Source organism: Camellia sinensis, chromosome 6, assembly GCF_055761805.1.
Source record: "Camellia sinensis isolate YWXY chromosome 6, ASM5576180v1, whole genome shotgun sequence".
In the NCBI taxonomy this organism is placed as follows: Eukaryota; Viridiplantae; Streptophyta; class Magnoliopsida; order Ericales; family Theaceae; genus Camellia; species Camellia sinensis.
This window is the reverse complement of record NC_138966.1, coordinates 62,225,502-62,238,516: the sequence shown is the minus strand read 5'-3', so window position 1 is coordinate 62,238,516 and position 13,015 is coordinate 62,225,502. Positions and strand designations below refer to the sequence as shown.

General features: G+C 42.3%; 1 protein-coding gene across 1 annotated transcript; it reads right to left on the bottom strand.

The window, feature by feature from the left end:
• Positions 1-1,333: 1,333 nt before the first annotated feature.
• LOC145793324 (serine/threonine-protein phosphatase 7 long form homolog) lies at positions 1,334-12,667 on the bottom strand. The gene is made up of 5 exons (XM_082876123.1): positions 12,582-12,667; positions 12,440-12,491; positions 1,774-2,000; positions 1,555-1,618; positions 1,334-1,456 (listed from the first exon to the last, which is right to left on the bottom strand). Exons 1-5 carry the CDS (start codon positions 12,665-12,667, stop codon positions 1,334-1,336), a joined length of 552 nt encoding a protein of 183 aa, XP_082732249.1.
• Positions 12,668-13,015: the final 348 nt, after the last annotated feature.

Here is a 13,015-nt window from a genome sequence, read left to right as displayed (position 1 = left end):
TAAAAGATGAAGGTGCTATGAAGTGGTCGGATGTGGTCAATGTCAAAGCAGACGGAATCATATTAGACAAACATATAGTGGACAGTGGTGCTAAGGGAGTCAACGGGCTACCAACCTCTGTCTTATATGGGAGTGGTGACTAGGAGGGGTCCAATATATGGCCATGGCCTGTGGAATTATGTCGGAACATGAGAAGATATAGCTTAGGGGAATACTGGAATGTGTAATGGTAAGATGAGGTGGGGAAGTCTGAGGTGTAGGCATTGTTGTAGATGGAACAGGAGGTAACAAACCCATGGAAGGCCCCTCGCCAATGTGTTCCACATCAAAATGGTCAAATTGATGTGCATAATGTGGGGTAGGATGCGGTGGGGGCATTAATGTCGATGGCTCTGTGGATAAAATATTTGTGGGCGACACTGATGTGGCTGTAATATCTACTCCCATAGAAGGATCCTTGCCAAAGTGGCCGAAATTTAGTTGGTCACGTTGGTATGCCTGTTGTAAACCATTGCACAGTAACTCCCGTATCTCACCAATGGCATCTAATGCCTCTCTACCATCATATGTGATATGGGTATCGTCTACCAAGTGATATGCCCATGCAACTCTACGAACCTGTAATGAAATGTACTAATATTATGTAACCATCAACGCCAACTTAAACATACAAAAATTTAAGGAAATGTAGTTTTGTTACTTTATAAAGAACTTACCAATCCCTCTAAACTACCCCCGATGCCTTGGTATCCGAATGCAACAATGTCGCTTGGATTACTCAGTACTAGACGTTTATGACGGCGAAACCATAACATGTATGGGTCAGAAGATGTAAGCACTTTATCACTCATCTCAGCGTGGAAAATTGTGTTACGTCTGCTGTTCCAATCGTCCATAAACTTCTGGTATTCCATTTGCCCAATCAATGGCCATTTTTCCATGTCTATCTTTAAAATGCATCGCCAAGTTCAGGTCAAAGCAATCAGGCACACCCTAAACTCGTCCAAACTGTCTAAGCACTTGGTTGGGGAGATGCTTATCAATGATATCAAAGCATATAAGTGGCACTCGTGCCATCCATATGTCTCGACCAATGGTACAACACGATGGGAAGCCGGTCATGATGTCATCCTCTCTCTCGTAAGGCTCCTATATGAACTAAAATAATGATGCAATAATTTAGAGGGCAATATGTAGATCAAAGGTTGACAAAAATGAACATATCAATTGACATAACAAAATTACAAACCTCCCCCTCTATCATGCGGCCAAACTGGTCCCTAAAGATGATACTGACATTAGTCGATATCACCTCATGGCTGAACGGAACCCTTCACTTGCAAGCTCTTGGACTAGGTGGTAACTGCTGGTCTCCCTCCCTTATGGCATGCTTACCATCAACAATGTTAGACTTCTTACTGGGGGCGATCCTGCTTAATCTCTCCCATGCCCAAACCTGTATTGAATGATGACATTATTCACTACAACACTAGGCATTTCACAAAACAAGGCAATTAAGAATATGAGATAAAGCTAGAAGTCATTGCAACTCACTTGTAACAACACAAGTGGCCCAGTCATCTCCTTCATATCAGGCTTAGTCACCCGACACAAAATCCTATACAAACATGCCAATGTGGCACCACCCCAACTGTACTCGTGGATATGGTCGAAGTTTGTAAGTAGTGGAAAAACATCATCTTGACTATATTTTGTGACCCATACATGTGTCGAGCGTAATGATGAGATGGTTCAATAAGCCATATAATATACTCTCGAGCGTAATGATGAACCGTCTCATCTGTTGCATCATGTGGCAGCTCACAGAAATGATTTGATATCCATTTCAACTTCAGCGAGGATCCAATGAAGTCTTGTTGTGTAGGTGCTGCTCCTAACAACTCCACACATAAAGCTATCAAATCATCAACCTTATTTCCTGAGTCTTTTCCAGGTACCACGTCTTCATCAACAGGTAGGTTGAATAGAAAAGCCACATCCTGTAATGTAACCGTGGACTCTCCAACAGGGAAATGAAATGTGCGCGTCTCTATATGCCACCTCTCTACAAGAGTTGTAATGAGATGGTGGTCCAATCGAATAAGACCAATTTGGTACACCCCACAGAACCCGTATGTAGTAGGCAACGTAGGACTCTATAGTCCAAGGCGATGTCCCATATGCCTAAATCAGATCGTCGGCATTTTAATTTTGGTTGATCTTTCGCTTGCACAAGATAACGTTGTGTGTATGAAACATAATGTTTTTAACTACACATTTGATTACTGAAATGACTATTGAATTATGAAAATGAACCCATCTTCTATTAACTAAAATAGTGGGTGAGATGAATAGTGGTGCATAGTGCGTAACTAATGTAAATGTACCAGAGAAATAGATAAACACAAACATTTGCAGTGTTATGGCATACAAATGAAAGGCTCCATCAAAAGCAAGGGTAGTGTTGACGTTTTCCTAAAACTATTAACGAAGTTGGTTGTACCCTTCATCGAAGACTACAATGGGGGTTTATGTGGTTTTTAGTTAAATCATAAGGACGTAAAATACAATTAACACTTAATTTACTAACTTTTTCATTGGTTAGTTTTGTCCATAGAATTTGCACATATGAAGAAATTTAATTTATAGCCTAAATTTTAGAAAATGTTTGTATGAATCGAATTAGAACACACGTCACGTTAAATAACTAATAATTATATTATTATTGACAACTACAAATGTACTACTTCATGTATCTATTTGAAGATGATGAAATTGATGACATTTAACAAAAGCAATGATACAAACAAAATTTAAGTTATACTTTCCAAATATTACAATTGAATTTTGAATTTGAATACAGTTTGACCTTATATTATGTAGCAGCTCCAGTCTTTTTCTAGTATTCAAATATCGATTACAAATAAATAATTCATACCGACTAACACCATATCGTATTGGCTCCATGCTGATGAATCAATAATGGGATCTCCTCAGGTAAATGAGTCATAGACCTACACAAGTTTTCATATATGAAATCGATATCCAATAACAATGTAGCGCCCTCGAAAAATAAGCCCATTAAATATATATAACATCAACATGCAATGTTAAAAAGGAAACAGTTCATTACAACATTCATCAGAGTCTTACTAAACAAAGCATTACATGTAACATCAAATTAAATGCCCTACAGGCTTACATCTTTCCATGCCAACACTTGGACACAAAAGTATGAGTTCTAGCTCAAATACAAATAAAGCCCTAGGCTTGTGTGTTTACATGTACTAACAAATAAAAGCAAATAACTGAAAATGATCTTCAAAATCCAAGTCCTTCCAAGCTATGTCCTTGGAGGTAGCTTATCACCTGGACCTGAAAATGATGTTCCCATAAAGGGTGAGCCACAGCCCAGTAGAAATATACTAAACCACATATAAGCAATGAATACAGCAATAGTATTCAACAGATGGTTAACCAAGATAATCAATTACTTCATTTTACAGTCTCATGACACTATTGTCTAAGACACGTTTTACTTTCGAACTTTATCAATATGGCTCAGAACCTGGCCAAACTTACAACAGTGAATTATATATATCATATTCACATTCTTCCAATGTCAACAAACAATGAGACTCAAGCTCAAATCAAAACACTTCATACTTCCAGATTGATACACATTTTAGTGCTGTATCAATAAAAACACTTCTATATAAATAAGCACACATAAAAGTGATGCTAATGGAGTCCATCCCCTATCTCCTCCCAAACAAAATCCGGTTTAGAGGTCCATCCCCTATCTTCCCCTAAACCGTGGAGTACATCCCCTATCTCCTCCCACACAAAACAATGTATGTAAACACATAACACATACAACACTCAATCAATACACATAATGTCTGTATTAATTCAACAGTCAAAATTGATGACTTAATCAATGTGATTAGTTTTAGTTATACCTAATCCACATGCATTGTCTACAACAATCACGACTATCCTTCACCGATAGCCCAAAACAGATATTTCTAGACTTGGAAATAAATATATCAACTATTCAATAGGCGAGTGATTTAAAATATCCAACTACACCATTTAATCAATAAATTCCTCAATTTCATGAATTTAACCCAATTCCCTTAAATTAATTATACAAATTAATTAATTAATACAACTAGGGTTTTCCTCAAAATTATCAAAGTAACCCCAACATATTAAAATACCAAAACTTAGAACAAAACTTATAAAATGGAGTAGGAAATCCCTACCTCGAAGAAATAGCCCCAAAAGAGAAGATGGAGATGAATACCCAAATTCCAATGTGCTCCAAATCACTAAATGTTCAGATTAAATGGAAGCCCTCGACCCACTCTATCTTTTTAACAAAGAACTTAGGGTAGAAATACACTCTAAGTAGATCAAACCTAAGAGAGAAGGTGTGTAGGGAGAGGGAGAAGACGGTTCTAGGGTTTTAAAATAAAAAAGGAGATGAAAAATCATCCAGAAAGTCGGATCTCGGATTTTTATACCAGTCGCCCCGCTCGAGCGTGGAAACCCCCGCTCGAGCGCCACTCACAGACTCCCGCTCGAGCGGCCAAACTCCCGCTCGAGCGGCGAATGCACACTCCCAGAAGTTTTTGCAGACAGGTCCCCGCTCGAGCGCCTAACTCCCCGCTCGAGCGTCACTCACGACTTTTCGCTCGAGCGTCCAATCCCCCGCTCGAGCGGCCAACAATACACAGGACATACTGGATGGGTGTATTCCCCGCTCGAGCGCCCAAACCCCCGCTCGAGCGGACAAGCCAAAATTCTGGGCAACTAGACTTGGTTCCTAAGCTCAACCAACCTGCTCCAAATCTTCCCAACACAACCCAAGACTCAAAATAAGAAAATGATGAATGACAACAACAATAATACAATGACGGAATCTACGGAACCTAAGTCCGGATACAATAATCAAATGGGAAAAGACCGGGGTCGCTATAACCTCCCCCCCTTAAAAGAATTTCGTCGCCGAAATTAAGCATAAGTTTGTAAATAAAAACAAGTTTTTTTTTTTTTTTTTTTTTTTCAATTCTCAAAAATATTGTATAACAACAATAAACATCTTGACCCAATACTGGTCACTTCATCTCTTTATCAAGGAGCATCTTACAATATATATATAAAACAACATATATTTCAACCTGCATCACTATTATGCATTATTCCTTCCAATGATAGCAATTTCCATATCATATTCAATTGCATGATATATATACAACACGCTCAACAATGTAATCAACATATGTAATGTTACACTAAACTTCTATAATGAAGCAAGTTTCAAGATACACCCATTTACCAAAACATAATCAATGTTTTACAACTTAAGACATATGTAAAGCTCTTAAGTTCAACAATATTACAAAATCTAAATACAAGATTACAAATCGATAAACATGTCCGGGTATTTTTCGCGAACTTCCAACTCACGTTCCCAAGTGGCTTCCTCCACTCCGTGATGTTTCCACAAAACTTTGACCAAAGGGATGGTTTTGCCTCGCAAAACTTGATCCCGCCTATCTAAGACCCGAACCGGTCTCTCCTCATACGAGACATCCTCATCAACCACTAAATCAGTCCAATCCAACACATGTGATGGATCCGGCTCATATTTCCGAAGTATACTCACATGAAACACGTCATGTACTCCGGACAACTGCGGCGGTAATGCTAAACGATAAGCAGCCTAGCCAATCCTCTCAAGGATCTCAAACGGACCAATGAACCGAGGGGATAACTTCTCGCTCTTCCCAAACCTCATCATTCCCCGTCTAGGTGATATCTTCAGAAAGACATGATCACCCACCTCAAACACCAAAGGTCTCCTCCTACGGTCGGCATAAGATTTCTGACGACTCTGTGCTGTAACAAGCCTCTTACGGATAAGCTCAACTTTCTCCGTCGTTTCCCTCACCAACTCCGGACCCAGCAGAGGTGCATCACCTACCTCGGCCCAACAAACAGGAGATCTACACGGTCGGCCATACAAGGCCTCAAATGGTGCCATACCGATACTAGACTGGAAACTGTTGTTGTAGGCAAACTCCACCAACGGCAAGTGCCTCTCCCACGAACCACTAAAGTCTAGAACACAACCCCGCAGCATATCCTCAAGGATCTGAATAGTACGCTCGGGCTGCCCATCAGTCTGAGGATGATAAGCCGTGCTAAAGGTCAACTTGGTGCCTAAGGCACTCTGCAAACTCTGCCACAACCTGGCAGTAAAACGAGGATCTCTATCTGAGAAGATCGTCACTGGAACCCCGTGTAACCTCACTATGTCCCGAATGTACAAGTCGGCAAAATGACCGACCGAATCTCTCACGTGCATAGGAATAAAGTGCGCCGACTTAGTCAACCGGTCTACAACCACCCAAATAGCATCACTACCCCGCTGAGTCCTCGGAAGACCCACAACGAAGTCCATGGTGACATGTTCCCACTTCCACTCGGCAATAGGCAAGGGTTGCAACAAACCCGCCGGCCTCTGATGTTCGGCCTTCACTTGCTGACAAGTAAGGCACTTAGACACAAAAGCTGCCACATCTCTCTTTATACCTCGCCACCAAAACTGGCGACCCAAATCCCGATACATCTTAGTGCCTCCCGGATGCACCGCAAGGCGATAATAATGAAACTCTCGGAGTACCTCCTCTCGACAAGATTCCGACACAAACAGACGGTCTCGGTATCTCACACTCAGGTCGGAATACACCGTCAAACCCTTCTCAACCTTCCCACCGGAAATCTTCTCACGGAGAGATTCTACCTCAGGGTCACCTCTCTGAGCCTCTAACACTCAAGTCACAAGTGTAGGCTGTGCAACAACAGAAAACAAGGCCGTAGCCTCAACGGATTCGCCCAGAAGTAAATCGAACTCCCCAAGTGCACCCAACATCTCCCATTCTCGGATGGCTATACTAGCTATGTCACCAACAGGTTTCCTGCTAAGGGCATCGGCCACCACATTGGCCTTTCCCGGATGATAATGCAACTCAAAGTCATAATGCTCTATAAATTCCATCCACCTCCTCTGCCTCAAGTTCAAGTCTTTCTGTGTAAACAAATATTTCAGACTCTTATGATCCGAGAATACCTCAAATTTCTCACCATAAAGATAATGCCTCCAAATCTTCAAGGCAAATATCACAGCTGCTAACTCTAGATCATGCGTAGGGTAATTCTGCTCGTGAATTTTCAACTGTCGTGAGCCATAGGCAACTACTTTCCCTTCTTGCATTAACACACAACCCAGACCCTCTCATGAGGCATCACAATAAACCGCGTAACCCAGCCCTCTCTCTGGAATAATCAACACCGGAGCGGTGGTCAGCCTAACTTTCAACTCCTGAAACGACTTTTCACAAGTCTCACTCCATACAAATTTGACTCCCTTTCGAGTCAATCTAGTCAAAGGCGAAGCTAATTTGGAGAAATCTTTCACAAACCGACGATAATACCCAGCTAACCCCAGAAAACTGCGGATCTCAAACACACTCTTAGGCTGTGCCCAATCTTGCACTGCCTCAGTCTTGGATGTATCAACAGACACTCCTTCCCCAGAAACGACATGGCCTAAGAACTTGACCTCTTCTAGCCAGAACTCACACTTCCCAAACTTAGCATAAAGCTTATGGGCTCTAAGTAACTCAAGCACTACTCTCAAGTGTTCCTTGTGCTTCTCCTCAGAAGGTGAATAGATAAGGATGTCGTCCACGAATACGACTACAAAACGATCTAAAAATTCTCGAAATATCCGGTTCATCAAATCCATAAAAACTGCCGGTGCATTGGTGAGCCCAAATGGCATCACCAGAAACTCATAGTGGCCATACCGCGTACGGAATGCCGTTTTCGGAATATCCTCCTCCCTGACTCTTAACTGATGATAACCCGATCTCAAGTCTATCTTTGAGAAACAACGGGAACCCTTCAACTGATCGAACAGATCATCTATACGAGGCATAGGGTACTTATTCTTAACCGTAGCCCGATTCAATTTCCGGTAATCTATACAAAGTCTCAAAGCACCACCTTTCTTTTTAACAAAGAGGGCCGGTGCTCCCCACGGCGAAACACTAGGACGAATAAAACCCTTGTCTAGTAACTCCTGGAGCTGAATCTTCAACTCAACTAACTCGGCTGGGGCAAAACGATAAGGTGCCATAGAAATCGGCGCCGTGCTGGGCACTAAGTCAATAGAGAACTCAATCTCCCGATGCGGTGGCAAACCAACAAGATCCTCAGGAAAGACGTCCGAGTACTCACAAACCACCCTTGGCAACACAATCTGTGTCTCATCATCCTCACTAATCGAAAGGTTAGCAAGTAGACCACTAAGCTCACTCCGTCCTCGTGGAACATACCCCGGTGGCAACACATCACCAACCCGGTCCCCCAGAAAATGAAAATACTCTCCGCTCACAGTACAACAAGTGACCCTCTGGTGGTAGCAATCAATAACTGCTCGGTATGACGATAACCAGTCCATACCCAAAATAACATCGAAACCCCTCATGGGCATAACTACAAAGGAAAATGGGATTCTATGATAATCAGCCTCTATATCACAACCCCTAACACCTTGTTTCAAAATCAATTCACCCCCAAGAGGTGACACTACACATATAGGAGATGCTAACTGTGCAAACTCCAACTCCAAAACAGATGCAAATGCAGCAGACCCAAAGGAATGAGATGCACCCGTATCAATCAAAACATTAGCAACCGAGTTGCAAAACAAGAAAGTACCTCTCACAACTGATGGAGCCGGTACAAGATCCTGCGCGGTAACAGCAAACACGCGCCCAGACGACCTCTGATCAACCTGCTCGCCCCTAGGTGCATAAGATTGCTGCACTGACTGGGACGATGAAGCCCCCTGATTGGCCCTCGAGGCCTGACCCGACTGAGCTGGCTGCTGACCCTGAATCTGCCTCAAACCAGATGCACCAGATGTGCCACCCAACTGCGGGCAATACCTCTTCATATGCCCTGGCTGACCACACTGATAACACGAGAGTGGCTGACCTCTACCCTGACTTTGGCTCTGAGATCGAACCGAAGATGATGCTGCTCTCTGCACTCCTCCCCTCTGAGGACAAACTGGAGACTTGTGACCCAGCTGGCCACACTTGAAACAGGTAATGTCGCCCTGACTACCTTTCCCCGAACTAGCACTCGGCACAGGAAAAGTCGATCTAGAAAAGCTACCCTGAGACTGCTGAGGATTAAAACCCTTCTGTCTCCTACCATCACTCTGACCATCCTGACTCCTCTTGGAGCCCTTCTGTCCTTTCTCCTCCTCCTGCATCATAATTTCCATGTGGGCTGCAGCATCAACCATACGCCCATAATCCCGAATCATAGTTCCCCCAACTCTCAGCTTGAGGCCACGCCTCAACTTCTTCTCGAACTCGATACAACGGCGTTCCTCAGACGCCACCAACTCAAGTGCAAACCTGGACAAGCTAGTAAATGCAGCCTCAAACTCGGCCACAGAAGAACTCGCCTGCTTAAGCTGACAAAACTGGTCTCTCAGCTTCTCCCTGACTGCTGGAGATAAGAACTTCTCCTGGAAAGCATTCACAAATGCCTCCCATGTACCTCCAACACGAGCCTTAGAGAACTTCCACCACTGACCCGCATCCCCCTTCAGCTGGAAAGATGCCAAGGTCACTTTCAACCCATCGTCTTCGATGCCAAGCATCTCAAACGTCTTCGTTGTCTGTTCGAGCCATTCATCTGCCTTAAGCGGCTCTTTAGGATCACCCACAAATTCATCCGGATTAGACCGGAAGAACTCCCTCCTCAGAAAGGAAGGTCCTGCATCTGCAGCAACATCCCGAGCTTGATTCTCAGCTCTAAGAATGCCTACTAACTCCCTGAATGCCCCTGCTATCTCTCGGGCTAGAGCGCCCGTAGCCTGCTGGCCTACTGGCTCGGCCACATTGGCCTAGCCAATTCCCTCCTGAGCTGCTGGAATCTCCTCTGGCACAGGCACCTCCTGCCTACCCGGCCTACCGCGCCTACCGCGTCCTCGTCCTCGTCCTGACATCCTAATGAAGGAAACAAAGACATTAGCACATTAATAAATGTGCCGAAACTAAACACTCGCGTCCTAATGCATGGGACAACAATAATTCATTCCACGCAAGCACATAATCACATAAGCACCTACGAATTTCATTCCCGGATAACGATAGTCCCAATGCGTTACTATAGTTCCGGTTGGAAGCAGCAGTGATCAAGTGCCTTTCCAACAAGACTGCAAGAAACTCAAAGGTCCAATCAACATCATAGAAACTACATTCCATACCCACATAATCACATAAACATGTTATCACATAAGCATATAACATTACACTAAGTCTCTATCAAACGAGACGAACCCAATGTGATACTAATCACTTCCCACGTACCCAAAGTATTCAAACCCGGTACGCTCTGATACCAAGTTGTAGCGCCCTCGAAAAATAAACCCATTAAATATATATAACGTCAACATGCAATGTTAAAAAGGAAACAGTTCATTACAACATTCATCAGAGTCTTACTAAACAAAGCATTACATGTAACATCAAATTAAATGCCCTACAGGCTTACATCTTTCCATGCCAACACTTGGACACAAAAGTATGAGTTCTAGCTCAAATACAAATAAAGCCCTAGGCTTGTGTGTTTACATGTACTAACAAATAAAAGCAAATAACTGAAAATGATCTTCAAAATCCAAGTCCTTCCAAGCTATGTCCTTGGAGGTAGCTTATCACCTGGACCTGAAAATGATGTTCCCATAAAGGGTGAGCCACAGCCCAGTAGAAATATACTAAACCACATATAAGCAATGAATAAAGCAATAGTATTCAACAGATGGTTAACCAAAATAATCAATTACTTCATTTTACAGTCTCATGACACTATTGTCTAAGACACGTTTTACTTTCCAACTTTATCAATATGGCTCAGAACCTGGCCAAACTTACAACAGTGAATTATATATATCATATTCACATTCTTCCAATGTCAACAAACAATGAGACTCAAGCTCAAATCAAAACACTTCATACTTCCAGATTGATACACATTTTAGTGCTGTATCAATAAAAACACTTCTATATAAATAAGCACACATAAAAGTGATGCTAATGGAGTCCATCCCCTATCTCCTCCCAAACAAAATCCGGTTTAGAGGTCCATCCCCTATCTTCCCCTAAACCGTGGAGTACATCCCCTATCTCCTCCCACACAAAACAATGTATGTAAACACATAACACATACAACACTCAATCAATACACATAATGTCTGTATTAATTCAACAGTCAAAATTGATGACTTAATCAATGTGATTAGTTTTAGTTATACCTAATCCACATGCATTGTCTACAATAATCACGACTATCCTTCACCGATAGCCCAAAACAGATATTTCTAGACTTGGAAATAAATATATCAACTATTCAATAGGTGAGTGATTTAAAATATCCAACTACACCATTTAATCAATAAATTCCCCAATTTCATGAATTTAACCCAATTCCCTTAAATTAATTATACAAATTAATTAATTAATACAACTAGGGTTTTCCTCAAAATTATCAAAGTAACCCCAACATATTAAAATACCAAAACTTAGAACAAAACTTATAAAATGGAGTAGGAAATCCCTACCTCGAAGAAATAGCCCCAAAAGAGAAGATGGAGATGAATACCCAAATTCCAATGTGCTCCAAATCACTAAATGTTCAGATTAAATGGAAGCCCTCGACCCACTCTATCTTTTTAACAAAGAACTTAGGGTAGAAATCACTCTAAGTAGATCAAACCTAAGAGAGAAGGTGTGTAGGGAGAGGGAGAAGACGGTTCTAGGGTTTTAAAATAAAAAAGGAGATGAAAAATCATCCAGAAAGTCGGATCTCGGATTTTTATACCAGTCGCCCCGCTCGAGCGTGGAAACCCCCGCTCGAGCGCCACTCACAGACTCCCGCTCGAGCGGCCAAACTCCCGCTTGAGCGGCGAATGCACACTCCCAGAAGTTTTTGCAGACAGGTCCCCGCTCGAGCGCCCAACTCCCCGCTCGAGCGTCACTCACGACTTTCCGCTTGAGCGTCCAATCCCCCGCTCGAGCGGCCAACAATACACAGGACATACTGGATGGGTGTATTCCCCGCTCGAGCGGACAAGCCAAAATTCTGGGCAACTAGACTTGGTTCCTAAGCTCAACCAACCTGCTCCAAATCTTCCCAACACAACCCAAGACTCAAAATAAGAAAATGATGAATGACAGCAACAATAATACAATGACGGAATCTACGGAACCTAAGTCCGGATACAATAATCAAATGGGAAAAGACCGGGGTCGCTATAAACAAAGAAATTCACTAAATGACATACATATGCTGACAACGGCAGAATACGAACTGCAACAATATCACGGCTACACAAACTACAAAAAGTCACCAATAACAATTTCGAAGGGTTATATCAAATGAATAAGTTAAAATAATATCATGGGTGTGTGTTCTTCCACAATAACCCCTCATCTGAATTATCGTAACCATGACATCTCCTCTGCATATCTATAAATAGCAGTACCCCAACTACGATCATTTTCCAACCCATTACAATAGTTATTTATCTTCAATCTAATTATTTTAAGTTTCTGCATACGAAAAATGTCTTCAAGGGGTGCAGGAAGTTCACACTGTCGAAGCCTTCCAAAAGTGTGGCTATTACCTCGATTTAGTTATGACTACATGAGCGAAAAATATTCGTGCCCAAAGGATTATTACGCTGGTATTTGGCCAGAATGGGCGTTTAGGGTAACAGAGCAGGAGAGCTTGTTTAATGATCTATGTAACTTAAGGGCACCGGTACCTCATCATTGTTCATTGACCATGCCTAGACATAATGTGGATGACTATGAGAAAGCAGTTAGCAGAATTAAAAAGGAGAACAACAGAATATTGA